General features: G+C 45.8%; 1 protein-coding gene across 1 annotated transcript; it reads right to left on the bottom strand.

Annotated features, from left to right (window-relative positions):
* Positions 1-573: 573 nt before the first annotated feature.
* Positions 574-26,065, bottom strand: CPPED1 (calcineurin like phosphoesterase domain containing 1). Its single transcript, XM_070955093.1, has 4 exons — positions 25,942-26,065; positions 19,933-20,151; positions 7,207-7,629; positions 574-1,288 (listed from the first exon to the last, which is right to left on the bottom strand). The coding sequence occupies exons 1-4, from the start codon at positions 26,006-26,008 to the stop codon at positions 1,056-1,058; spliced, it is 942 nt and encodes a 313-aa protein (XP_070811194.1). The 5' UTR covers positions 26,009-26,065; the 3' UTR covers positions 574-1,055.
* Between the last annotated feature and the right edge of the window lie 425 nt (positions 26,066-26,490).

Here is a 26,490-nt window from a genome sequence, read left to right as displayed (position 1 = left end):
CTATCAATTATTCAGCCCTCCCTTCCTGATCCTGCCCGCAGGTATATTTACAGAAGAGTGGCGAGCACTGTAATCTCGGGGAGGCAAAAAGGCACAAAATTGGTATGTGGCATCGTTTGATAAACCCTAGCTGTGATGGAAGCCTGTAACTCGGCAAAAACGTGCGGAGAAAATGTGAATTTAATTTGATCTATTATGTAAGGGCGTAATGATACCCTCCATCTGCTGTGAAATATAAGAGATTCCTTTTTCTTTCTTTCTTTTTTTTGGCGGTTCGCATAATATCATAGACTGTTTTTCCAGCCTTATTGGTTCGCAAGAAACAGAATATCTTGCTTGCTTATCCACAAGTTCCTTTGCGTGCGCATACACACAGCACTGCTTGTTCTCTATTTTCTTGTCTGGTTTACAAATTCTAGAGGGGTGTCACCAGAGGTGGGCTGTTGGGGGTACGCAGGGGTTCGGGGGAACCTCTAGCTAAGATTCTGTGCAGTTCGGAGAACCCCCAAATCCCACTCCTGGCTGGCCCCGCCCACCCCACCCCTCCCCTCCCAGGAGTCCCCACGCGGCCAGTTTTGGATGCAGGAAGTGCAGGGTGCACACAGAGGCACGGGGAGGGCAAAAAATGGACCTACCGGAAGTTCGGGAAGGCTGGAAACGGGCCCGTTTCCAGCCTCCAGAGGGCCTCCAGAGCCTGGGGAGGCAGTTTTCATCCTCCTGGAGGCTCGAGGAAAGCCTCCAGAGCCTGGGGAGGGCAAAAATGTCCCCGCCCACTATGGTGCAGGAAGCTGACTAGGCCACGCCCACCCAGCAACCGGGCAGAGAACCCCTTGCTAAAATTTTTGAAGCCTGTTCCTGGGTGTCACTATGACAACATTGCACATCAAGAACTTTCCATGACGAGGACAAAGTATTCAGAACTTGCCGTATGCTATTCTAAGTGAGGCGTTTCCTTAGCAAATCAGGATGAGTAGATGGAAATCAGACCTATGTTTTTTAAAAAAAAAAAAAAAATCACAGAAACAGAGAGAAAAATGCTATTTCAGAACCTAGAGCTAATTTGGTTTTATCAACGCCATAAACTCTTTTTCGACGTTTTGATGGTTACTCAGCTCGCTCAGGCTGTAGTATCTATGGACGATCTTTTCCGCGGTGACCCCTACCATCCGCACCCCGTGGGTGTCCTCTCCTAGCTGGCATCCAATGGCCGACGAAATGACCATGTCGAGATCCTTGTACTTTCCTCCAGCGTTTTTGTGAAGGTGTCCAGAAAATACTGTTTTAATACCTGTTGGAAATCAAACCAAACCATTATTTGGGCTCAATAGCAATGGCAATAGCTCTTAAGACTTATATACCGCTTCACAGTGTTTTTACAGCCCTCTCTAAGTGGTTTACTGAGTTAGCCTATTGTCCCCAACAATCTGGGTCCTCATTTCACCTACCTCAGAAGGATAGAAGGCTGAGTCAACCTTGAGCTTGTCAGGATCAAACTGCTGGCAGTCGACAGAGTTAGCCTGCAATACTGCATTCTGATCACTGTGCACCATGGATGGATGGATGGATGGATGGATGGATGGATGGATGGAAGGAAGGAAGGAAGGAAGGAAGGAAGGAAGGAAGGAAGGAAGAGCAATAGCAATAGTACTTGGACCTATATACCACTTCGTAGTGCTTTTACAGCCCTCTCTAAGCAGTTTACAGAGTCAGCCTCTTGCCCCCAACAATCTGGGTCCTCATTTTACCCACCTCGGAAGGATGGAAGGCTGAGTCAACCTGGAGCCTGGTGAGATTTGAACTGCCAATTGCAAGCAAATTTTATTTTGGCTTAGCTTCTCCCCCAAAGGTGCTTTTCCAAAAGACAACTGGACATTCTTTGGGGTTTTTTTCCCCTTTGAAAATGTTTTGCTTCTCATCCAAGAAACTTCTTCCGTTCCAAATGAACTGAATTCTAGTTAGAACAGAAGAAGCTTCTTGGATGAGAAGCGAAACATGTTCAAAGAAAAAATGAAGACAGACAGACCCTTGGCTTCTCTTGTTAACCCTATCATTGCAGCTGATGCCACAAACCAGGATTGAAATGAAAGGCTGCTTAGGACAATGGATGAACTCAGTGGCCTATAAATTAGGTACCTATCCAATGTACCCAGCTAGAAGTATTCCATACACCAGCAGCCACTGCCAAAGAAACCACATTTCCAGGGGTTGGGGGAGAGACGGAGATGACAAGGTCTTAAATTTTAGACTTCCTCTTTCCCAACTCTTTAGAGTTTCATTTTAAAGACTGGTTTACAGATAAAATTATTCCCTTCATTGCGTTTGTTGTCTGAAGCTCAAACACAGTCAATAAGTTTTGCAGTGTCTTTCAGACCGAAATCCTTGAGCGCTTCATTTAAAGACACTAATAAAACATGGCATGCAATTTAAAACATGATCCAGTTTTGACAGTCAGTTGTTGCTAATGTGCTCTGATTTCGGATTAATGGAAGGTACAATGAAATCTCAATAGGGGAGGGATTAAAGAGAAAAAATAACAACAACTCCCTGAACCGGTTTGCCTCCAAAGTTCCAAAGCTGTGAGAGTAACATAATTCCCTAGCTCGCTTTTGGGGAACCTCGTGTTGTGGCTCCGTTACCTGAGCCTGTGTCATCGGCAGGAAAGGACTCCGAGAGTGAAGGAAAGGAGTTGGTAAGGCCTCCCTCTCCAGGACCCTCCTCTCTGGCAATGCCTTCGGTGTCCACTGAAGGGCAAGAGATAGGGCCGGGGCCAAGCATGTCCATGCAGCCACAGGTGGACAGTGATGAGGGTAATGAGTCTTGGCTGGATCCTCGGCAGCGTCGCAGAGATAAGCGCGCGCAACAGAAGAAAAGGCGTGCCAGAGATTAAGCTGAGTCACTGAACCACACCCCACAGGGTATAAAAGGGTGTAAGGTGGCCATTCAGACTCTGTGACGCACAAAACTAACTACTATCGAGTCACATTGCATCTTTGGAAAGAACATTATCGGCCTTGGATTTATTTTACGAACTGGACAATTCTTGACTGTGGGTATTTTGTTTATTGAGTAAAGTTCTTGGCAAGCAGCTACTGGGTTGCTGCCAAGCATCTTATCGGAAGAATTGGTTGTCTGAAAGTTTATTTAACCCCCGGCTGTCTATTTGTGTGCGTGTGTGAGACGGGGACAGAACATCTCACACCAAATGTGTTGGGACTTCCACTCCCACTAATTCTGGTCTACTTGGCCAATAGCTAGGACCTGTGGCAGCAGAAGTCCAAAACACATGGAGGACACCAAACTGCAGAACCCTAAATTAGGAGGTTTTGTAGCTTAGAAGAACATCTACATGAACGTGGCAGCTTAGTGATGAATGGTAACGGGAAAAGGAAACCAGGACAAGACAAAGAAGGGTGGAGAACATCTAGGTCAGTGATGGCTAACCTTTTTGCCATCGTGTGCCAGGAAGGGGGGGCGGGGGAGGTTCGCGAGCATGCACGTATCCATAATTCTATGCGCCCCGCCCCGCCCTGCGCATGCATGCATGACCCCCCCCCTCCCTGCCCCCTGCTCCTGGCACACAATGGCCCGGTAGGCCCGTTTTTCTTTCTCACCTGGCTCCAGATCCTCTCTATGCATCTGGGGAGGGCAAAAACAGCCTTCCCCACCCCCTCGGAGGCCCGAAACGGCTCGTTTCCCAACTTCTGGTTGGACAGGAATTGACATTTTTTGTTGTCCCCAGCCTCCAGAGACTCCTAGAGAGGCTGAGCTGGCGTGCCAGGTGACATGGCTCCATGTGCCACCTGTGGAAGGCGTGCCATAGGTTCGCCATCACAGATCTAGGTTCTTTGCACTGAGGGTTCAACAACTTCAGACAAGGTGTCTGAGCAGGTTTGCCCATTCAAAGTTCTCTTCCATTTCATCAAGTTTCCTCTGGTCCTGGTTCACCAGAGACAGTCATCTCCTCCAAGTTGACTTTCTTGCAGTGGCTCCTAATCATTTATAATTCACAATGGACCAGACAAGAAAGACAGAACAGAACAGAACAGAACAGAACAGAACAGAATAAAAGAGTTGGAAGGGACCTTGGAGGTCTTCTAGTCCATCCCCCTGCTTAGGCAGGAAACTCTACACCACTTCAGACAAATGATTATCCAACATCGTCCCTCTTTGATCATATTTTTCCTCTTCCTTTCGAGTAACAGTTTAAGGCAGAGAATCAAAATGAGAGGAAAGTTCCTTTTGGGATGTGAATTTTTTTTTTTTTTGAGCAGCAAGAATGACATGACACCATATTCTCTGGGGGTTTACACCGATGCGACCTGCCACCTGTTTTTCTTCTGCAGCTTTCTGCTGGATTTTCAGATTTGTCTCTTCAAGGAAGGTGCCGTGAGTAATTGAAAAGCAACCCACATACACAACACAGGCAAAAAACAAAACAAAACAAAACAAAAAAAACCCCAACCATCCACAAAAACTGACAATAAAATAGTCACTTGGTTTTTTTTCAGCTCCCTGCCATTCACCCAACTCAGTTTTCAGATCTCCCCGAGGTTCCTTCACCGAACACAACTCCACCAAGTTAATCTGTCCTGGGTAAATCGTTGTATCTTATAATTCAATGTCATAAAACTTCAAAAAGCTGGTTTTTCTGACTTCGGGGCTGGGTTTCCAAGCTGAGTCGGCTTTTTATGGGGTTGGTTTTAATCAAAATATCCTTGGCAGAAATTCCAGAGTTATTTTAACATTCTGGTCTGACCCACCTCAAAAAGAAACTTTTAATGAAGAAAACCCAGCAGGGAATCGGCGACGTGCAGCTATCTGGAACAGCCAGTAAGTTGCATTTTCGTCATCTGATTAGCAACGAATCAGTTCTGCGTTATGATGTGTAAAATGTCTTTGCTTTAAGGCAACTTGGAGCCATCCTTCACTGTCCCTTGTGAATGAGGTAGCCGATCCTTAAGGGTGTATTTTGGAATCTGTTCTGGTGCCTGTGTGTCGTGGTTGAGTTACACTACTTTGCGATGTGCTATGGGTCCCATCCAACAGGGACGCGGTGGCTCAGTGGCTGAGACGCGGAGCTTGTCGATCGAAAGGTCGGCAGTTCAGCGGCTCGAATCCCTAGCGCCGCATAACGGGGTGAGCTCCCGTGACTTGTCCCAGCTTCTGCCAACCTAGCAGTTCAAAAGCACGTAAAACAAATGCAAGTAGAAAAATAGGGACCACCTTTGGTGGGAAGGGAACAGCACTCCATGCACCTTTGGCGTTGAGTCATGCCGGTCACATGACCATGGAGACGTCTTCGGACAGTGCTGGCTCTTCGGCTTTGAAACGGAGATGAGCACCGCCCCCTAGAGTCCAGAACAGGAGCTTCAAAAGCACAGCTGCTCCTCGGAGGGAGCACCAGTGACTAAAGCAGGGGAAGCACGGAAGTGGTAAGAGAAGGCAGCAGCTGTTCCAGGTAGCCATTTTGGGCACCGCGCCTCGCATTTTCAGCCTCCAAATGGGTCATGTTTTCGGGCGGAGATCAGTGGTGATGTGCTTTGGCGATCCCCACAGCTTCTCTTCTCTTCTCTTCTCTTCTCTTCTCTTCTCTTCTCTTCTCTTCTCTTCTCTTCTCTACTCTACTCTACTCTACTCTACTCTGGGAAAATTATCTTTTCAACAAGATACTTCACTCATCTTTTTGCTCCCTCCTTAACCACCATGGTATCTTTTGGTAGCACTCAATCATGGCTTAACGGTGAAATGGTGAAAAAGTGGCAGATTTTTCAATTGACAAATATTTATGATAAGGATGCAATTTTATTTTTAATTAGCCCAACTGTTAGGGACACTTGTAAAGTGAGAAACGAAGCTCAGCATTTTCACACCAGATGTAGCTTCCGAAACTCAAGTTTAGCTCTGTGGCGTCAAATGAATGGGCCGTTGGAGAAATCCAATTAAACAACAGACAACAGACAAATAAACATTTTTGTTTCATGGGGAACTTCAAACGGAGTAAATACAAACAGGTTGTTTTTTTGGGGGGGGGAGAATTGAGAGTACTTCAATGAAACAGAAGGCTTCTATAGAACAAGTAATTATGAATGAAAGAATTTATAACGACGGGCTTCAGATTGGACGAACCATAGTTTACTTAAGAATGGTTTAGTGTATAAATCAATGCTGGCCAGTGGCTGATATGTTGATAAACGTTCCCAATAGGTGCATCCCCCCCCATTTCATGCAAAAAGGGTTTCCAGTCAGGTATACATTCCTAGACTTTGTGGTTTTCAAGATCAGGGGGAAAATGGTATTAGAAAACAGTAAGCTGTTTTTGTATTTTTAGAGTAAGAGACAATTTTGTAACTGTATTTGTATTTGCTGCAAAGGAAATTGGAACCTGCGAACCTACCTCCTTTCCTTTCCTTTCCTTTCCTTTCCTTTCCTTTCCTTTCCTTTCCTTTCCTTTCCTTTCCTTTCTATTCCATTTCCATTTCCATTTCCATTCTTATATTTATTTTTTCTTTGCCTCTTCTCTTCTCTTCTCTTCTCTTCTCTTCTCTTCTCTTCTCTTCTCCTCTCTTCTCCCCTCCTCTTCTGCTCCCCTCCCCTCCTCTTCTTCCCTTCTTTCTTCTCTCTTTCCTTCACTCCCACTCCTTTCCTTTCCTTTCCTTTCCTTTCCTTTCCTTTCCTTTCCTTTCCTTTCCTTTCCTTTCCTTTCCCTTTCCCTTTCCCTTTCCCCTATCCGTCCCTCCCTCCCTTCCTTCCTTCCTTCCGCAATGATTAGAATGCAGTATTGCAGGCTAATTCTGCCCGCAGTCTGGAGTTTGATCCTGACTGGCTCAAGGTTGACTCAGCCTTCCATCCTTCCCAAGTGGGTAAAATGAGAACCCAGATTGTAGGGGACAAAAGGCTGACTCTGTAAACCGCTTGGAGAGGGCTGTAAAAGCACTGTGAAGCGGTATATAAGTCTAAGTGCTATTGCTATTAGTAAGTTAACAACTCGCACTGATTCACGTAGGAACTGCCTGTCAGACCTGGTTCATCGGGAGGGGTTACTTGGAACCCATTGTGGGTAGAAAGGCCATAAAATGAGCCAAAGCTCACTGAACGAACTGTCTCACTCACTTAGCAACATAAATTTTGGGCCGGATTGTGGTTGTAAGTCGAGGACTAACTACAAATAAAATTTAGAAAACCGTATTCCCACGGACGAAATGATACCTGCTCGGCAGAATTTCTCCATGAGCTCGTGTCGAACGGCCTTCTCCAAATTGAAGTAGTTATGGTCCTCTTCGGGTTCGTTGACGAAGAAAGGGATGTGCTGGAAGACGACAGCATGGCGGCACTGCCTTTTCTCCGCCATGGCCAGCTGCTGCTCCAGCCATGCGTCCTGCGCTGCCTTTAATTCTGAGCACTGAGAAGCGTCGAAGTACAGCTGGGAATTCAGCACGAGAAAGAAGACGCCGCCAACCCAAAAGCTGAAGTAATCATCGCCCCACTGCTGGCAATAACTGCGGATGGTTTCCGGCGTGGGCGTGTTCCCCAAATCATGATTGCCACTGACGAAAACCAGAGGGATGTCGCTTCTAAGGTCCTTCAGGACATTTCTTAGATCCCGGATTTGGGCCTCTCGCCATTCTGTCCCTGAAAAACAAGAAGAGCGAAGTGTTAAGGAGATATTAAGTTGCAGGATGTTGGGAAATGCTCGACCAGGCAGGCAGGGAGTCTCAAGTGAGGAATTAGCCTAGAATCGTTGCGTAGCCGCAAGAGAGCCAGAACTGACCCTCCCTAAACTCCATCGAGTCTCATCTCTCTGCTTCCAAGAGAAGGCGGGCAGTCTGAGGAGCTGACACAAAAAAGAAGGAGTCAACCAGGGGTGAAATCAAGCAGGTTCTGACAGGTTCTGGAGAACCGGTAGCGGAAATTTTGAGTAGTTCGGAGAACCGGCAAATACCACCTCTGGCTGGCCCCAGATCGGGGTGGGAATGGAGATTTTGCAGTATCCTTCCCCTGCCACGCCCACCAAGCCACACCCACAGAACCAGTAGTAAAAAAATTTGAATTTCACCACTGGAGTCAACCTATTCTCCAAAGTACCTGAAGGTGAGACAAGTAGTAACAGATGGAAACTAATCAAGGAGAGAAGCAACCTAAAAGATAGTTTGGTTTGGAGGAAGAGAGTCCGAATGGCTCCAGCCTTGAAGTTCTCAGTGTATCTTTTTCATGATGCAAGGAGTTTTCTTGAGTTGGGTAAGACACCTGTCTAGAGTGAGGAACAATAAAGGAGACTCCTTAGAAGAACCTCAGGGTGTCTTTTCTTGGTGTTTGGATCCTTATATGTCTACTTTAATGAAAAGGAGGACCAGGGGTGTTGCAATATCTAAGAGGGTTGCCCCAAAGAAGAGGGAGTCAACCTATTCTCGAAAGCACTTGAAGGCAGGACAAGAAGCAATGGATGGAAACTAATCCAAGGAGAGAAGCAACATAGAACCAAGGAGAAATTTCCTGACGGTGAGAACCATCAATCGGTGGAATGACTTGCCTCCAGAAGTTGTTGGTGCTCCATCACTGGAGGTTTTCAAGAAGAGGTTGGACAACCAAGTCTGAAATGATAGAGGGTTTCCTGCTTGAGGATGGGGCTGTACTAGAAGACCTCCAAGGTTTTCCCCCCAACTCTGTTATTCTGACTCTTGGAAAAAGACAGTCCCTCAGGTGTAGCCCAAATATTATACAGAAGATATCATGCAAGAGGTTGTCAAGATCTATTCTCTGCAGGACACAGAAGAATGGATTTAAGACCGGGGTCTCCAACCTTGCCAACTTTAAGACTTGTCCCAGAATTCCAGCTTTGCTGGTTGAAGAATTCTGGGAGTTGAAGTCCACAAGTCTTAAAGTTGCCAAAATTAGAGACCCCCGATTTAAGCAAAGGACCACTTTTTTCCCCAACCGTGGCAACTTTAAGCATCCTGGCTAGGAATTCTGGGAGTTGAAGTCCACACATCTTAAAGTTGGCCAAGGTTGAAAAATACTGACTTAGTGTAAGAGCTATGCAAGGATTGAGCCAACGATTCCGTCTCTCTTCATTGGGTATATTCAAGCAGAGGTCTGCGATACTTTAACTAAGGGTTGGTTTCCATGGCTTAAATACCCCTCCCAACTCTATAATTCCACGATTTATTTATTTTTATTTTAGTTTTTTTTGCAAGAATTTCCACTGACTCGGTCTGCCTCCATCTTTCAACGCCTGCCATTCCCGTTTTTTACAAAGCCCTCGGATTGTAAAAGCCAGACTTGAAAAAAATGCAATTATCTGAAAAACAGTACAATTCCGCAAACAGTGATTTTTTTAAAAAAAACAACAACAACCAACCACTGTCCAAGTGAATCATAAGTGTCTACTACTTAATGGCCTTAAAGCAGAACGCCAATACTTCTGGCTGTAAAATGTGTTTGATCTGCTGTCAAAATCATTTGTTTCATCTGACATGTCTAGATTTTATAGGAGCTTCAGAAGAGGTGCCAGAAATAAGTCGCAGGGATCCCAGATCAGCTTTTCTGGCTGTAAATTATCAATTAACATGCTGATGGCTCAATGGTGGCTAATAAAATGTTGAGGTCAGACATGGAGAACTTGAGGGTGGAAGGGTAGGGATTTCAATCAAGATCTCCTCAAAGAAATCTCTTATTTATTTATTTATAAGATTTTTTAAAAAAAAATCTGCCCTAATTAATTTATAAGCAACTTAAGGTGGCAAACATATTGCTATTTGAGTGTGAAAATATGTGCCTGAATGAATCTAAAACAGCTGCCTTATTAATCTGTCAGTTTTATTAAATAACAAAGATACTGGGCTCAAATGGCCGGCGCAGTGGTTAGAATGCAGTATTGCAGGCCGACTCGGCATTCCCACTGCCAGGAGTTCGATCCTGACTGGCTCAAGGTTGACTCAGCCTTCCATCTGTCAACTCGCAAAGCATCCCTGGCCTGCTCTTGAGTTGCCATAGGCAAGGGGGATGGGAAAACGACGAAGCAGCACGGCAGCCAAAAACAAAAGCACATTCCAGACATATCTCTCATAAGGCTGTCTCCCAGGGTTACCCACAGCAGCCGGAAGGGAATGATCTCTACAACCCGCGAAATTGTTCCGTTGGCGAATGTGACTGATGACACGCCCTGGGGGGGGGGGGGAACAGAGTCAAATCTGAGCCGTAAATTACATGGGATCAGAGTTGGCTTCACTTGAAACGTGCCGTACATGAAGCTCCTAATAAATAACTGGATTTCTTTTGAAGCTTGGCTCGAGGCTCATGATTTAATTAGGGCATCCGTCGGAACCCTGACACCATCCTTCCAAGGTGGGTAAAATGAGGACCCAGATTGTTGGGGGCAACAGGCTGACTCCGTAAACCGCTTAGAGAGGGCTGTAAAGCACTGTAAAGCGGTATATAAGTCTAAGGGCTATTGCTGTTTTCCCCATAACAACAACCCTGTGAGGTAGGTTGCATTAAGAGAGAAGGATTCTTTTCCACATACCATTAGACTTCCAGACACAAAGAGGCCACATTGCTTGATTTGAACCTGTTCATTTTCACTTCTGGAATTCTTTCCCCAGTTGGTACCCCACTGCAGGTAATCCTCAATTTATGATCACAATTGAGGCCAGCATTTCTGCTGCCAAGTGAGACGACTTGTTAAGTGAGTTTTGCCCCATTTTATGACTTTTCTTGTGGATCACTGCAGTTGTTCAGTTAGTGACACAGTTGTTAAGTGAATCTGGCTTCCCCACTGACTTGGCTTGTCCAAAGGTTGCAAAAAGGGGATTACGGGATCATGGGACACTGCAACCGTCGTAAAAATGAGTCAGTTGCGAAGTGCCTGAATTTTGACCACGTGATCCTGAGCATGCGGCAAATGGTCGTAAGTGTGAAGAACGGCTGTAAGTCACTCTTTTCAGTGCTGTTGTAACTTTGAACGGTCACTAAACGAATGAATTTGATACGCTATAAACAAAGATTGTAAACCAAGGACTCCCTGCATTTGTCTCATCGCTTTTTTAAAGCCTCAACTCATTTTATTTTTACAGCAAAATAATTCATTTCAACAATGTATACGGCCTCCTACCTCCTTCCTACAACTTAAGCCAGGAATATATTAATGGAAAACCAACCAGCCAAATCAAAAGGAAAAGGTTAAGATGTTTTTCAGAAAAAATAAATGTGAAGTCTTACACTTAGGCAAGAAACACCAAAAGTACATATATAGTAGACTGGGTGAAACCAGGCTTAATAGCACTAACTGTGAGAGGGATCTTGGAGTCTTAGCGGACAACCAGCTAAATATGAGCTAACAGTGTGCGGCGGCAGCCAAAAAAGCCAACACAATCCTAAATTGCATTAATAGAGGGATACAATCAAGATCAAGGGAGATACTGATACCACTCTGTAAAGCAGGGATGAAATCCAGCAGGTTCTGGAGAACCGGTAGCGGAAATTTTGAGTAGGTCAGAGAACCGGCAAATACCACCTCTGGCTGACCCCAGAGTGGGGTGGGAATGGAGATTTGGCAGTATCCTTCCCCTGGAGTGGGGTGGGGATGGAGATTTGGCAGTATCCTTCCACACCCACTAAGCCACACCACGCCCATCAAGCCACGCCCACAGAACCGGTAGTAAAAAAAATTGGATTTCACCGCTGTTGTAAAGCCTTAGTAAGACCACGCCTAGAGTACTGCATCCAGTTTTGGAACCACACTATAAAAAAGATGTTGCGACTCTAGAAAAAGTGCAGAGAAGAGCACTCAAGATGATTAGAGGACTGGAGGCTAAAACATACGATGAACAGTTGCAGGAACTGTGCTTGGCTAGTCTAGTGAAGAGAAGGACCAGGGGAGACATGATAGCAGTCTTCCAATATTTGAGGGGCTGCTCCAGAGAGGAGGAAGGGGGTCAAGCTGTTTTCCAAAGCACCTGAAGGCCAGACAAAGAACAATGGGTGGAAACTGACCAAGGAGAGATTCAACCTGGAAATAAGGAGAAATTTTCTGACAGTGAGAACAATCAACCGATGGAACAGAAGTTGCCTTCAGAAGTTGTGGGACCTTCATCACTGGATGCTTTCAAGAAGAGACTGGACTGACATTTGTCTGAAATGGTGTAGGGTCTCCTACTTGGGCAGGGGGCTGGACTAGATGACCTACAGCAGTGATGGCTAACCTATAGCATGCGTGCTGGAAGTGGCATGCAGAGCCATCTCTCCGGGCACGCGAGCCATCACCCTTTCTTCTTCCGGGTTCCAGCCAGCTGGTTTTCATGTGTGTGGGTGTGCCGGAAACTAGAAAAGCAGCTGCCAGAGGCGCATGTGCGTGCCAGGAAAATGATCTTCCAGGTTACGGCACTGGCCAGCTGGTTTTGGCGTGTGCATGCACAGCAGAAACCGGAAAACCAGGTGGCCAGTAGAGCAGCTGCCCGGTGCGCGCTCCCATTTCGGCACTTGGTGCTGAAACGTTTCGCCAACACTGACCTACAAGGTCCCTTCCAACTCTGTTCAAATCTGTTGAATTCAAAAAAGGAAAACGAACTGAACCGAACTGATCTTCTGTAAGCAAAGAAAAAGAAAAGGAAGTTCTGAAAAACTTCTTACACAACGTCCGTTGCTCCCTCCATTTTCAGCCCGGCATCTGATTAGTACGTTAACATCCCGTCTTTAATAAAGTGTCAAACTTAATAAAAAAATCAGCTGTTATGAGAGCTGTCCAGAGCGGAGAGGCTTTGTTTCAACCTGATGGTTTTGGCATGAGTTCTCGCCTCTGCCTTCTGTTCCTTAAAAAGTACGGCTCGTCTTTCTGTCTTGAAAAATATCAATTTGTGTCATCTCTACCGAGCGGAATCCTGCTCGTTACTGTGAGCAAATTAAGGAACTTGAAAATTATCCTGCCAGGTTAGGAAGGGGGGGAAAAAAAAACACAGAAAAAAACAGTCCTGAGTGGCAACGGATTCTCCACCCACTCCAGGAAAAGTAACTGGATTTAATCCCCGACTGAAAATTTTTTTACGTAAGGGTAGTCTTCGATTTACGACTGCAATTGAGCTCAAAACATCCATTGCTAAGCGAGGCAGTTGTTAAGTGGGCTTTGCCCATTTTTAACGACCTTATGACAGTCGTTAAGGGAAGCACTGCAGCTGTTAATAACAAGGTTATGAAATGAACCTGGTTGTCAGAAGGGAATCTTGCTGAAACCGTCATAAATAGGAGTCAGTCGCCAACTGTCTGAATTTTGATTGTATGATTGTGAGGATGCGACAACGGGTTGTTATTGTGAGAAACGGTTGTAAGCAGGGATGAAATTCAGCCGGTTCTATCCGGTTCGGGCGAATCGGTCGCGGCAGCTCCGGGAGGCTCCGCCCACCCGCACGGACCTCACGACGTCGCTTTTTTGCTACGATTTTAAGTTTCTGTGCACACATTTGCAAACCGGTAGGGAAGGTAAGTGAATTTCACCACTGGTCGTAAGTCACTTTTTTAAAGCATGTCTTCCAATTGGTCACTAAATGAACTGTCGTTAAGTCGAGGATTACCTGTATTCCTCCTGCCTCCTATTGTTAAATGTTTCCAGCACGGAAGTGTTGTAGAAACCAAAGTCTCTTCTTAAAAAAAAAAAAAAAAATCAACTTTGCCACATCTTGCAAGTGGAGAAATAAAAATGAGATTTCAAAGCATGGTTACCAACAGGATATTTATAATTCAGAGTTGACCTGTTGGGTCCTTGGTGCTCTCCGAGCTCGGTTGTTTTCTCGTAGATGTTTCATTATCCAATTAGGTAGCATCATCAGGGCTAGGAGGAGTGGGGGGTTTGCTCTGTAAACAATAGCCTCATTAAGGAGCCATCAAGAACATTCCCACGAGCAACTGACCTGGCAAGCCACTTGCATATAAACAGAGAGCAGCCCTCCCCTTCCAGGCACTGATGATATCACCCAGTTGGGTAATGAAAAGTCTGCAAGAAAACAATCAGCAAACTTAAAGAGCACCGAGGACTGCACCGTTGTTGTTGTCCTCCTCCTCCACTCCCTGCAAATCCCACTCGCTTCTAGCACTGATGATGTCACCTACTTGGGTAATGAAACGTCTATGAGAAAACAACCAAGTTCAGAGAGCACCAAGAATCCCAGAGTTCCTCTTCCTCCTCCTCTTCTTCATCGTCCTCCTCCCTGCAAATCCCACTCCCTTCTAGCACTGATGATATCACCTACTTGGGTAATGAAACATCTGCGAGAAAACAGCCAAGCTCAGAGAGCACCAAGGACCCCACAGTTCCTCCTTCTCCTTCTCTTCTTCTTCGTCCTCCTCCTCCCGGCAAATCCCACTCCCTTCTAGCACTGATGATGTCACCTACTTGGGTAATGGAACGTCTGCAAGAAAACAGCCAAGCTCAGAGAGCACCAAGGATCCCACAGTTCCTCCTTCTCCTTCTCCTCTTCTTCGTCCTCCTCCTCCCGGCAAATCCCACTCCCTTCTAGCACTGATGATGTCATCCAGTTGCTCCCGGTTCTCTAGAACCGGTAGTAAAACGGGTGGGAGGTTCTGCCCACCCGCCATGTCATCATGGGTGATCTGCGCATGCGAACGGGTAGTAAAGGTAAGTAGAACCCACCCCTGATGACATCTAGTTGGGTAATGAAACGTCTGCGAGAAAACAGCCAAGTTCAGAGAGCACCGAGAACCCCACAGTTCCTCCTCCTCCTCCTCTTCTTCGTCGTCTTCCTCCCTGCAAATCCCACTCCCTTCTAGCACTGATGAGGTCACCTACTTGGGTAATGAAACGCCTGCGAGAAAACAGCCAAGCTCAGAGAGCACCAAGGACTCCAACAAGGCATTCATTAAACTACTGAAATTGGATACCGATCCATCCGGAGGTCCCAATTATGGAAGGGAAGATTTCTTAAGATTTCCAATCGGCACCCCAACATCTGCAGACCCCCCCAATAACCAACTAGCGACATTCTGCAGCGGAGATCCGGTCCACAAAGCTCTAATGACACTCCCGATCTGCTCCTGCAGTAGCAGGCGTTGGATTATTCTGGGTCTCATCACACGCTTCCATACAATCAAGGGAAAAGGGGGCCGGGGAGGAAGAACCCGTCCCTGCCCTACTAGTAATGATAACAACAATCCAAGCGCCAGCCCCCCTCCCCATTTAATCACCATTTACATAACCAAAGACACTGACGGCTGATTACTTAGTTCCTTTTAACGGGTTCATAAACGGCTCCAAGTGTTTTGCTTGATTGCAGCCCACTTTAGCTGATGATGTCTTTTTTTTTTTTTTTTGCTGCTGCTGCAGTCGTCCCAGGCGTCTTAAAAGCCAAAAGACTTTGTCGTACTTACAAGGCTGGGGAATTAGAATAGAATTGAGCTGGAAGGGACCTTCGAGGTCTTCTAGACCAGCCCCTGTTCAAGCAGGAGAACCTATACCAGAGGTGTCAAATTCAAGGCCCGTGGGCCGAATCTGGCCCGCAGGGTGCTGAGATCTGGCCCGTAGGGCTGCCCTGGAAACAGCGAAGGGGCGGCCCGCAGTGCCTCTGCCAGTGAAAATGGAGCTCGGGGGGCTGAATGCAGCCTTCCCAAGCTCCGTTTTCGCTGACAGAGGGTTGCAGGAGGCCGTTGCAGCCGAAACGGAGCTCGGGAGTCCGTTTTCGCTGGCAGAGGGTTGCAGGAGACTGTTGCAGTCGAAATGGAGCTCAGGAGAACTGTTTTCGCCGGCAGAGGGTTGCAGGAGGCCGTTGCAGCCGAAACGGAGCTCGGGAGTCTGTTTTCACTGGCAGAGGGTTGCAGGAGGCCGTTGCAGCCGAAACAGAGCTCGTGAGACGGTTTTCACCGGCAGAGGGTTGCAGGAGGCTGTTGCAGCCGAAACGGAGCTCGGGAGCCCGTTTTCGCTGGCGGAGAGCTCGGTCCACCACAGGCGCCCCCGACATGAGTGATATTAAGCTGGCTACACCCATCCTGGCCACGCTACCTGTAATTTGGTAGTTCGAATCTCACTAGGCTCAAGGTTGGACTCAGCCTTCTGTCCTTCCGAGGTGGGTAAAATGAGGAGCCAGATTGTTGGGGGCAAGAGGCCGACTTTGTAAAACCGCTTAAGAGAGGGCTGTAAAGCACTGTGAAGCGGTGCATAAGTCTGGTATAGCTTGGGAAGGAAAGAAGGAAGGAAGGAAGGAAGGAAGGAAGGAAGGAAGGAAGGAAGGAAGGAGGGAATAGTGATGCAGTTGTTACAATGCAATGTTGCAGGCTATCTCTGCCCACTGCCAGGAGTTCAATCTTGACCGACTCAAGGTGGACTCAGCCTTCCATCCTTCCGAGGTGGGTAAAATGAGGACCCAGACTGTTGGGGGCAAGAGGCTGACTCTGTAAAACAGCTTAGAGAGGACTGTAAAGCACTGTAAAGTGTTTTATAAATCTAACTGCTATTGCTATTGCCCTTCCTTCCTTCCTTCCTTCCTTCCTTCCTTCCTTCCTTCCTTCCATCCATCCATCCATGGTAGCGCAGTAGTTAGAATGCAATATTGCAGGCTGACTCTGCCAACTGCCAGCAGTTCGATCCTGACCAGCTCAAGGTTGACTCAGCCTCCCATCCTTCCGAGGTGGGTAAAATGAGGACCCAAACTGTTGAGGGCAAGATGCTGACTCTGTAAACTGCTTAGAGAGGGCTGGAAAGCACTGTGAAGCGATATGTAAGTCTAAGTGCTCTTGTTATTGCTGTAGTTGATTGGACGTTGCATTAGGAGCCCTGGTGGCGCAGTGGTTAGAATGTGGTATTGCAGGCTGACTCTGCCCGCAGTCTGGAGTTCGATCCTGACTGGCTCAAGGTCAACTCAGCCTTCCGTCCTTCCGAGGTGGGTATAATGAGGACCCAGATTGTTGGGGTAAAATAGGCTGACTCTGTACACCGCTTAGAGAAGGCTGTGAAACACTGTGGAGCGGTATATAAGTCTAAGTGCTACTGATGATTAGCTGCGGTGGTGCAGTGGTTAGAATGCAGTACTGCAGCTAATTCTGCCAACTGACAGCAGTTCGATCCTAACCAGCTCAAGGTTGGACTCAGCCTTCCATCCTTCCGAGGTGGGTAAAATGAGGAGCCAGCTTGTTGGGGGTGATAGGCTGACTCTGTAAACCGCTTAGAGAGGGCTGCAAAGCACTGTGAAGCAGTATATAAGTCGAAGGGCTATTGCTATTGCTAAAAAGGAGATTTTTCGTCCAAATGGTTCTCTCTGAGAGCCGAAAGAAGATGGATATGAGGAATGCCATCCCTCTCGCTTTGCTTGCTGTTCCTTGCCAATGTTTGCCCAGCTTAGACCAAACACACAACCCAGCTCAAAAGCAATTTCGGTGCTCAAGATGTTCTGTTCAAATGTTTCACGCCCTGCGTGGCTAAATGTGTCTTTTGGCAGTTGTGTGATGCATGGAAGTGGGGCTGGAGGGGGCGATGGGCTACATAAGCAAGACCCAACAAAAAAAAAAAAAAAAATCAATTTGCTTGCACGCTTTCTCCTAACAGGCTTCGCTGGAGTTTATTTATTTATTTATTTATTTGTTTGTTTGTTTGTTTGTTCGATTTATATATGCCGCCCTTCTCCGGAGACTCAGAGCGGCTTACAATGCATTAAGCAATAGCCTTCATACTTTTGTATATACCTGCTTAGTAGGGCTTTCTGGCCCCCCCTAAGCGGTGTTCTTTTTTATACAAAGTCAGCTTATTGCCCCCACAAACTGGGTCCTCATTTTACCTACCTCGAAAGGATGGAAGGCTGAGTCAACCATCTGAGTTCCTAGCAGATGGTTTAAAAAGAAAGGAGCCCTTTGATTTATGGATTTGCTTATTTGAGTATTATTTATTTATTAAATTTATTTTCCCCAGCACTCTTTCGTTTCAATAGACGCCGTCACGCTTCCATTCCCTCCCTTTTCTTTGAAGTCAGCAGAACCCTATTTGCTGTTCGGGGGGGAAACTCCGGGCGCCGTAGACAGGGGAAACGAACAACCGGGCCAGGCTAAATTTTCAAAAATCTGGTTTCATTCCAGCAACCCTTTGGGGCCAAGCTAAGCGACGATTGCCTTTGGAACCGTTAAAAGGCCTCAGTTCCAAATAATGGGAGAAATGGCTGAACGTGGGGATTTTGATTATGCTAACAAGATTACTCCACGCAGCTGTGCGGAGGAAAGCAACGTGGGGCGCACAGCCCGTCTGCTAATCCAGCCTTAACGAAAGCCGACTTGGATGGAGATGTTTTATGGCAAAAAAAAAAAGGGGGGGGCTGGCAAGTTGCCATTGGCATGCGCTCTTGGCCCATGCAAAACCGGCCTGCTAAAACGAAATGAAAAGTGGGTAAATATTTTGTAAATTGATGTTATGTGCGCGTGCAGTGCTTTCCATCACAGCGCACTGCCTGGTAGTCCTCGATTTACAACGGTTCGCTTATTGACCGTTCGAAGTTACCATGGCATGGGAAAATGTGACTTAGTGCCATTTTTCACTCTTTATAGACCACTGCAGCATCCCGCTGTCAGATTGCGATGCTATCTCAAAATTAAATGAATTTCCAAACTGCCAATCTTTAAGGAAATCTTTCTTTAATTGAGCACAGCCACCGGATCATGACTCCGCGCGGACAAGACTGACCTTTTGCCCCCCAATCCCTCCCTTTCCGATCCCCAAATCTCTGCTTCTCATTGGCTATCTTCCAAGTCATTCTTCAGACTCCTTTTCTCGTCATCTCCCAGGAATGTGCCCCCTCCCCTCATTTCCACGACAACCCGACTTCAAAGGGATTTGGCAGGCAAAAGTTTCAGAGTTTTATCTCTCGCTCTCCTCTGCTCTCTATGCCAGCGTTGAAACGCTGACATCCGCATAGTCACGGGATTTACATTCGGATGCTTGGACCACTGACTCACCTTTATGACGGTTGCAGTGTCCTGGTGGTGGGTGGGTGGGTCATGTGATCCCCTTTCGTGACCTTCTGATAAGCCAAGTCAACGGGGGAAACCAGGTTCGCTTCACAACCGTGTTTCTAATCTAACGAACGACAGCGATTGACTTAAGAAAGGCGGCAAGGAAAGTCGTAACATAGGGAAAAACTCACTTAACAAATTTCTCACTCGGCAACATCAACGCAGAGCTTCAATTGCAGTCGTTAAGTTGAGGATTACCTGTACAGCCCTGAGACCTTGGGAAAAAAAGGGTCAAACCATGATTCTTCCTGATCCAAGAGTTTGAACTACCGTATTTTTCGGACTGTAAGACACACCGAAGTATAAGACGGACCAAGATTTTGAAGAGGAAAACAAGAAAAAAAAATAGTTTTTGGCCTCCGTGCCACAGGTGAAATGCTACTGGTTCGCTCCGGTTCGGGCGAACCGATAGTGAAAAAAACTACCAGTTTGGGCGAACTGGTAGTAAAAAAATGCTTTAAAAAGGTAAAAAAAAGGTTCCGAGGATTGACAATCAGCTGTGCCAGTGGCACAGCTGATTGTCAATCCTCAGAACCTTTTAAAAACTTTTTTAAAGCATTTTTTTACTACCTATTCACCCAAACCGGTAGTAAAAAAATGCTTTAAAAAAGTAAAATAAAAAGTTGGCCACACCCACCCAGTCACATGACCCCCACCAAGCCACGCCCACAGAACTGGTAGCAACAAATTTTATATTTCACCACTGCTCCGCGCGTCTGTTTTTGCCCTCCCCAGCCCCCAGGAGCACTCTGCAGGTCTCCCAAACCCTCTGCGCATCCTGTTTTTGTGAAAAACAGGCCCATTTTCCCCAAAATGGGACACACAGGGTGGGGTTTCGGCAGGCCAAAAATGGCTGTATTCGGCGTATAAGACGCACCAACATTTCCACCCTCTTTTAAGGGGGAAAAAAGTGCATCTTATATTCCGAAAAGTACGGTACCTTACCAGGCATGCCATGTATTAAATCTCCGCAGAGGACAAGGAACTTTGGTCTCGGGTTCAGGCGGTTGATGGCTTCCACCGCTTGCCGGGTGAGCTGCAATTCGGCTTCCCATTCGTCCCCACCGCTGTTGCAGTCGCCGATGCTGTACGCCTTCATCAGCCCAAACTGAGGATCCGCTCCTTGAATGAAATAGAAAGGGCCCTTCCAGTCCCGTTCTGCTTCTGGAAATAAAACAAAACAGGGGGGAAATGGGGGAACATCTGATTAACCACCAGAGCAGTGTTTCTTTTCAACCCTGGCAGCATAGTTTGATCTAGTGGTTAAAGAACCAGGCTCTAAACAAAGAGACGATGAGTTCTAGTTGTGTTTTAGGCATGAAAGCTGGCTGGGTGACTTTGGGCCAATCACCAGGAGACCGTGAGTTCTAGTCCTGCCTTAGGCACGAAAACCAATTGGATGACTTTGGTCCAATCACCAAGAGACCGTGAGTTTTAGTCCTGCCTTAGGCATGAAAACCAATTGGATGACTTTGGGCCAATCACCAGGAGACAGTGAGTTCTAGTCCTGCCTTAGGCATAAAAACCAATTGGATGACTTTGGGCCAATCACCAGGAGACTGTGAGTTCTAGTCCTGCCTTAGGCATGAAAACCAATTGGATGACTTTGGGCCAATCACCAGGAGACTGTGAGTTCTAGTCCTGCCTTAGGCATGAAAGCCGGCTGGGTATCTTTAACCAGTAGACCAAAACTTAGCACAAAGGCCATGACAGAACCAAGTTAGTAGCAAACATAGGTTTCATTCTAGTGTCTATTTGAACACAGAGGGAGGAACCCATTACACTTACATGCCCAAGAATCTGTTTAATCTTGGTTTAGCTTGCAATAGGAATCCACCCCTGGTAGCTTATTAGTAAAACATTGCTTAAGGACTCATGCTTGACATGATCACCGAATTTGACATGGCACGTTCAGAAAACAGCCCCGGAGCCTTCCAAATTTGACACCCAGCATTGTATTACAGCCGTGTCCCTTTGTATTCACAACGCTAGTTAGCAAATGTTGTCCAAAAGCAACATCTCATTAAAATGCGATAAACAAACTATGGAAAGCGCTGCGGACTGACAATGCATCACACTGTTTTCTTGATTTGCCAATTTAGTAAATTCAGTTAGTCAGGCTTTCGTGGGAAGGCAGATCAAGAAACAGACATGGCAGGGATTTTAAGAAGGTTTTTTTTTTTCTTTTTTTGTAGGGTAAAATAACAGAATCTGGAAAATCTCTTTCTCTTTAACTTATCTTTGTTGTTAGTTGCGACATCGTATCCGACTCATCGTGACCCCATGGGCAACGTTCCTCCAGGCCTCCCTGTCCTCTATCATCCCCCGGAGTCCATTTAAGCTCACGCTGACTGCTTCAGTGACTCCATCCAGCCACTTCGTTCTCTACCGTCCCCTTCTTCTTTTGCCCTCAGTCGTTCCCAGCATTAGGCTCTTCTTCCTCCTCATTAGGTGGCCAAAGTATTTGAGTTTCATCTTCAGGATCTGGCCTCCTAAAGAGCAGTCAGAGTTGATCTCCTCTAGGACTGACCGGTTTGATCACCTTGCAGTCTAAGGGACTCGCAGGAGTCTTCTCCAGCACCAGAGTTCAAAGGCCTCAAGTCTTTGGCGCTCAGCCTTTCTTATGGTCCAACTTTCACAACCATACATTGCAACTGAGAAAACCATAGCCTTGACTATACGCACTTTTGTCTCTGCTTTTTAGTATGCTGTCTAGATTTGCCATAGCTTTCAGTCCTAGAGGAGATCAATCCTGACTGCTCCTTAGAAGGCCAGATCCTGAAGATGAAACTCAAATGCTTTGGCCACCTAATGAGGAGGAGGAAGAGCCTAATGCTGGGAACGATTGAGGGCAAAAGAAGAAGGGGACGGCAGAGAACGAGGTGGCTGGATGGAGTCACTAAAGCAGTCGGCGTGAACTTAAATGGACTCCAGAGGATGGTGGAAGACAGTAAGGTCTGGAGGAACGTTGTCTGTGAGGTCGTGATGGGTCAGACACAACTTCGCAACTAACAACAACAATAATACAGGTAGGCCACTTATGACTTCTAGTGAAGATAACTGTAGAGCCTTATTTAAGACAGTAGGACCTAAATGTCAGCCCCATTGAATTTGCTTAATTCTCTTTAACCTCACAGTGAAAAAGTCCTTGAACTGAACAACTATTATCCACTATAAGGTAACACACACTGTTCTCCCAAGTATAGGCAGAACAGTCTTCCCAGGGAATTAAATCCAGCCAATTAGTTGCAAAGATCAACAGATTTATTGTGATTTAACATCAAGATTTCTGGAAACCCAGTGAGCTAAACACATGCTTTTTGGAAACCCTTAGTTGCGTTGCAGTTAATTATGTCATTTTAAAGCCAATTCAGCCCAAGGTCTAAATATTAAAATTGGCAACTTCCTTAACATTCTGAAATGCGCGGTGCTGATTTCCTTGTGCACAGCATTTATTTACAAGTTTTGCCACTGCTACAAGTGGTAATTTCAAAGAATAACGCACAAAGAATGAGATTTGCATTAGTGTATTTTTAGATTACAAACTAAAGTATATTGGGAAGTATGATAGTCTCGTTCTTACTAAGAGCATGAGTGTACTAGTAACACTCAATCTCAGCTGTACCTTTTAATCATCGTTCTTCAGAAGTGTAAACGTACACCACTATGCTTCATCATTTTTACTGTAATATAAACTAATTTAAGCGCTAGTTGCTCTCTGTAACGTATGCCAAGGATCTAAGTAGACTTTTGAGATGTTCTTTTGTGAAATGAGTAAATAACAAAATATGAAGGTGTGCAGCAATTTAATATACACGGAAGTGACTTTTTTACAGTCGCTGTTCTTGACAGGCAGTGCAGCAATCCTGTCCATACTTTATCTGAATTCAGTCAGATTAAATTGTCGGGAAATTACATAGTAAGAGGACAACTAGATGCAATCACATTGATTTCTATTTATTTCTGTAACTGGTGGGTTTGCCACTCACTAGCCAAAAAAGATTGAGGTAAATATGCTACACGATGTTGAGAATCTATTACCGGTAGTAACCTTGGCAGAGTCAATCAAAAGTGCCTAAGTAGTTTTACATTTTCCTAGAACTCAAAATCACACTCTTGCGTTAGATAACACCTTAACATGTGTTTTTTAAAAATGTATTTAATTAATCCATTTGTTAGCTGTCTCAACTGCAGTAGCAACTATGGTTTTTTTAATTAAAAGATTGAAAAAATATATTTGGGTTCTACAGCAGTAGCAATTAGGGATGGTAAATACGTTAAGTTTCAAAAAAAAGTTATCATCAGATTCTTCTACTTTTCACACCAATTATCATCCAAGAAAATATTCAACAAGATGAGGTTTATTTATTCATTGGTTCAATTTATATGCCGCCCTTCTCCGGAGACTTAGGGCAGCTTACAATGCGTTAAGCAATAGCCTTCATACTTTTGTATATACCTGCTTAGTAGGGCTTTCGGCCCCCCCTAAGCGGTGTCAGTTTGTTGCCCCCATGATCCGGGTCCTCATTTTACCTACCTCGGAAAGATGGAAGGCTGAGTCAACCTTGAGCCTGGTGAGATTTGAACTCGCAGTAATTGCAGGCAGCTGGCAGCTAAGTGCTACTTAACAGCGCTTTACTCCGCTGCTCCACCAAGGCCCCTTGGTGTGCAGGTTATGCAGTTCCCCATGAAATAGTTTGAGAAATTGCACAGATTGGGAGCAAAATGCAACCCAATCAACCATGGCAAGAAGACTAAGCACACACCTTTTCAAGGTGCTAAGCTACTTGAGCATTAACCTTGGTAAACTTTTGTATGGCATCACACGACATGAGAACCTGGGTTATTTTACGCTTCCAACTGTTCCCTGCACAGGGATTGAGCTGGGCCGGTGCCCACAACATTTTCTCCCCCCCCCCCCTTTGCTTCTTCTTCCACTTGGGAAGTAACAAAGTGGGCTTAAACCTTTCCTGTACAAGCAAGGATACTACAGGTAGCCTTCAATTTACAACCTACATTAGCAGATTAATAGAGTTGGAAGGGACCCTGGAGGTCCTCTAGTCCACCCACCCCCACCGACCCAAGCAGAAGACCCTGCCTACACCATTTCTGACAAATGGCAGTCCAGTCTCTCCTTGAAAGCTCCAGTGATGAAGGTTCCACAACTTCTGAAGGCAAGCTGGTTGATTGTTCTCACTGTTAGGAAGTTTCTCCTTATTTCTAGGTTGAATCTCTCCTTTTTCAGTTTCAATCCATTATTTCTTGTCTGGCTTTGGAAAATAGCTTGACCCCTTCCTCTCTGTGGCAGCCCTTCAAATATTGGAAGACTGCTATCCTGCCTCCCCCGGTCCTTCTCTTCACTAGACTAGCCATGCTGAGTACTTGCAACCATTTCAAATTCAAATCCAAACTTTTATTGTCAGCGCACAACATATGTACAATGTGATTGGTTGAGCTCCCTCAGTGCAAATCCCTTAATGATTTGTTTAATGACTGTTCGAAGTTACAAGAGCACTGAAAAAAGTGACTTATATGGCCATTTTTCACACTGCCGCATTCCCGTGGTCACATGATCAAAATTTCGGTGCTTTGGCGACTAGTTCATATTTATGAACCATTTCAAGATTTCGGGGGTCATGTGATCTGCTTTTGCCACCTTTTGACAATGGGGAAGCTAGATTCACTTAACAACACTGAGCCTGTAGTACAGTGTACTAAAGCACTGTTATTAACATCTGCTGCTTGCAATTACTGCAAGTTCAAATCTCACCAGGCTCAAGGTTGACTCAGCCTTCCATCCTTTCAAAGGTAGGTGAAATGAGGACCCAGATTGTGGGGGCAATAAGCTGACTTTGTATAAATAAACAAAAGTATGAAGGCTATTGCTTAATGCATTGTAAGCCACCCTGAGTCTCCAGAGAAGGGCGGCATATAAATTAAAGGAAAAAAAAAAACCCAAAAAAACACATATTACTAATTTAACAACTGCAGTGATTCACTTAACAACTATGGCAAGAAAGATCATGGGCAAAAAAATGGGGCAAAACTCATTTAACAGATGTTTTGCTTAGCAACATAAATTTTGGGTTCTATTATGGTCATAAATCGAGGATTACCTTGTACTAATTTCTGGGCAGAGGGAATGTGTTAAGAAGAGGCAAGCTAGGAGTCAGCATCATCTAGCAAGTCTGGAGAGTCAAGAAGGATTATTTTTTTCTCCCAAACGCCATCACTCTGCTAAACAAATAATTCCCTCAACACTGTCAAACTATTCAATAAATCTGCATTACTATTAATCTTCTCATTGTTCCTATTCCCCCATCTCCTTATGACTGCATGACTGTAACTTTGTTGCTTGTATCCTTAAGATTTATATTGATTGTTTCCTAATATGATTTGATTTTGATGCTTATTTGTACCCTATGACTATCATTAAGTGTTGTACCTTATGATTCTTAGAATCTATCTTTTTATGTACACTGAGAACCTATGCACCAAAGACAAATTCCTTGTGTGTCCAATCACACTCGGCCAATAAAGAATTGTATTGCATTGTATTCTATCTATTAAAAACTCATCCTTTCTCCTTTTCCAAAAGAGTTGACCCTTCCACTTGTTCAAAGCAGCTGGACTAGCTGAACTACAATGCCCATCATCCCCCACCCAAACAGGGAAGCCTGACTGAGTTGCTACACTGCAACATTGGGCCCCCTGAACTCTTCTCTCCCATTGTCTCAAATGCACAGGGAAAAATCACGCTTCCCAATCCCCCCCCCTTTGCTTTCCCCTTAACTTCAGTGCACGCTTATTTCGGTCCCCCAGTGCCCAGCAGTACGGCGCTGATAAGCCTCCGGGCCCGCCGCGCTCCGCTCGCAAAGGTTCCGCCGCTTTGCAAATATACGGAAGCGGTTGGAAATTTAATCTCGGGCATGCAATGTATAAATCTGGATATACCTTCGCGGAAGACGCTCAGGGTCCTGTCTCGGGCTTTTAGCAACTCATTCTGCCCTTTCTCAGCCATGGGGAGCGCAGGCAGGCAGGCAGGCTTTCCTTCCCGGGGAGCAGAAGCAGCCCTTGAAAAAAGCAAAAACAGCAGGAGGAAAAAGTCAGGAACTTGGCAGGCGAAGGGGGTGAAGGCTAATAGAGGAGGCGTGGTCTAGGAAGCTAGGGGCGGGGCTGGGACGGCGCAGGGTGCCCCCATCCCCTGGAACAGAGGGAGGGGGAAACTCAACTCTCTTAAGCCTTTGGGGGAATTGCATTCCTTTGCATTGGGGTAAATGCATTTCCTTGCATTGGGCTAAATGCATTTCTTTGCATTGCATTTCTTTATAGTTCCCTCGGGATCCAAGCTTCCGAGCGCAGGATTGCTGCGATGCTTGCAATAAAATTTGGTTTCCTACTTTTAGGAGTGCACGGGTTGGTTGGGCTTGGGCGGGAAGAGTGCTCTGCTGGTGCTCAGAGGCAGTTTGCTATCTTTGCAATCTTGCCCAGGCAATGGGACAG

The sequence above is a fragment of the Pituophis catenifer genome, unplaced genomic scaffold, assembly GCF_029215685.1.
Source record: "Pituophis catenifer annectens isolate HBS135680 unplaced genomic scaffold, rPitCat1.0.hap2 SCAF_16, whole genome shotgun sequence".
Lineage (NCBI taxonomy): Eukaryota > Metazoa > Chordata > Lepidosauria > Squamata > Colubridae > Pituophis > Pituophis catenifer.
This window is presented reverse-complemented; position numbering and strand designations above follow the sequence as displayed.

Bases quoted from the DNA above. Each gene is read 5' to 3' on its own strand.
- CPPED1 (XM_070955093.1), bottom strand. From the start codon at position 26,008: ATGGCTGAGAAAGGGCAGAATGAGTTGCTAAAAGCCCGAGACAGGACC. The intron at 20,152-25,941 runs GTATATCCAGAT...TTTTATTTCCAG, and splicing joins CCTGAGCGTCTTCCGCGAAG to AAGCAGAACGGGACTGGAAG. The intron at 7,630-19,932 runs GTAAGGTACCGT...CTTGTTTTTCAG, and splicing joins TTTAATACATGGCATGCCTG to GGACAGAATGGCGAGAGGCC.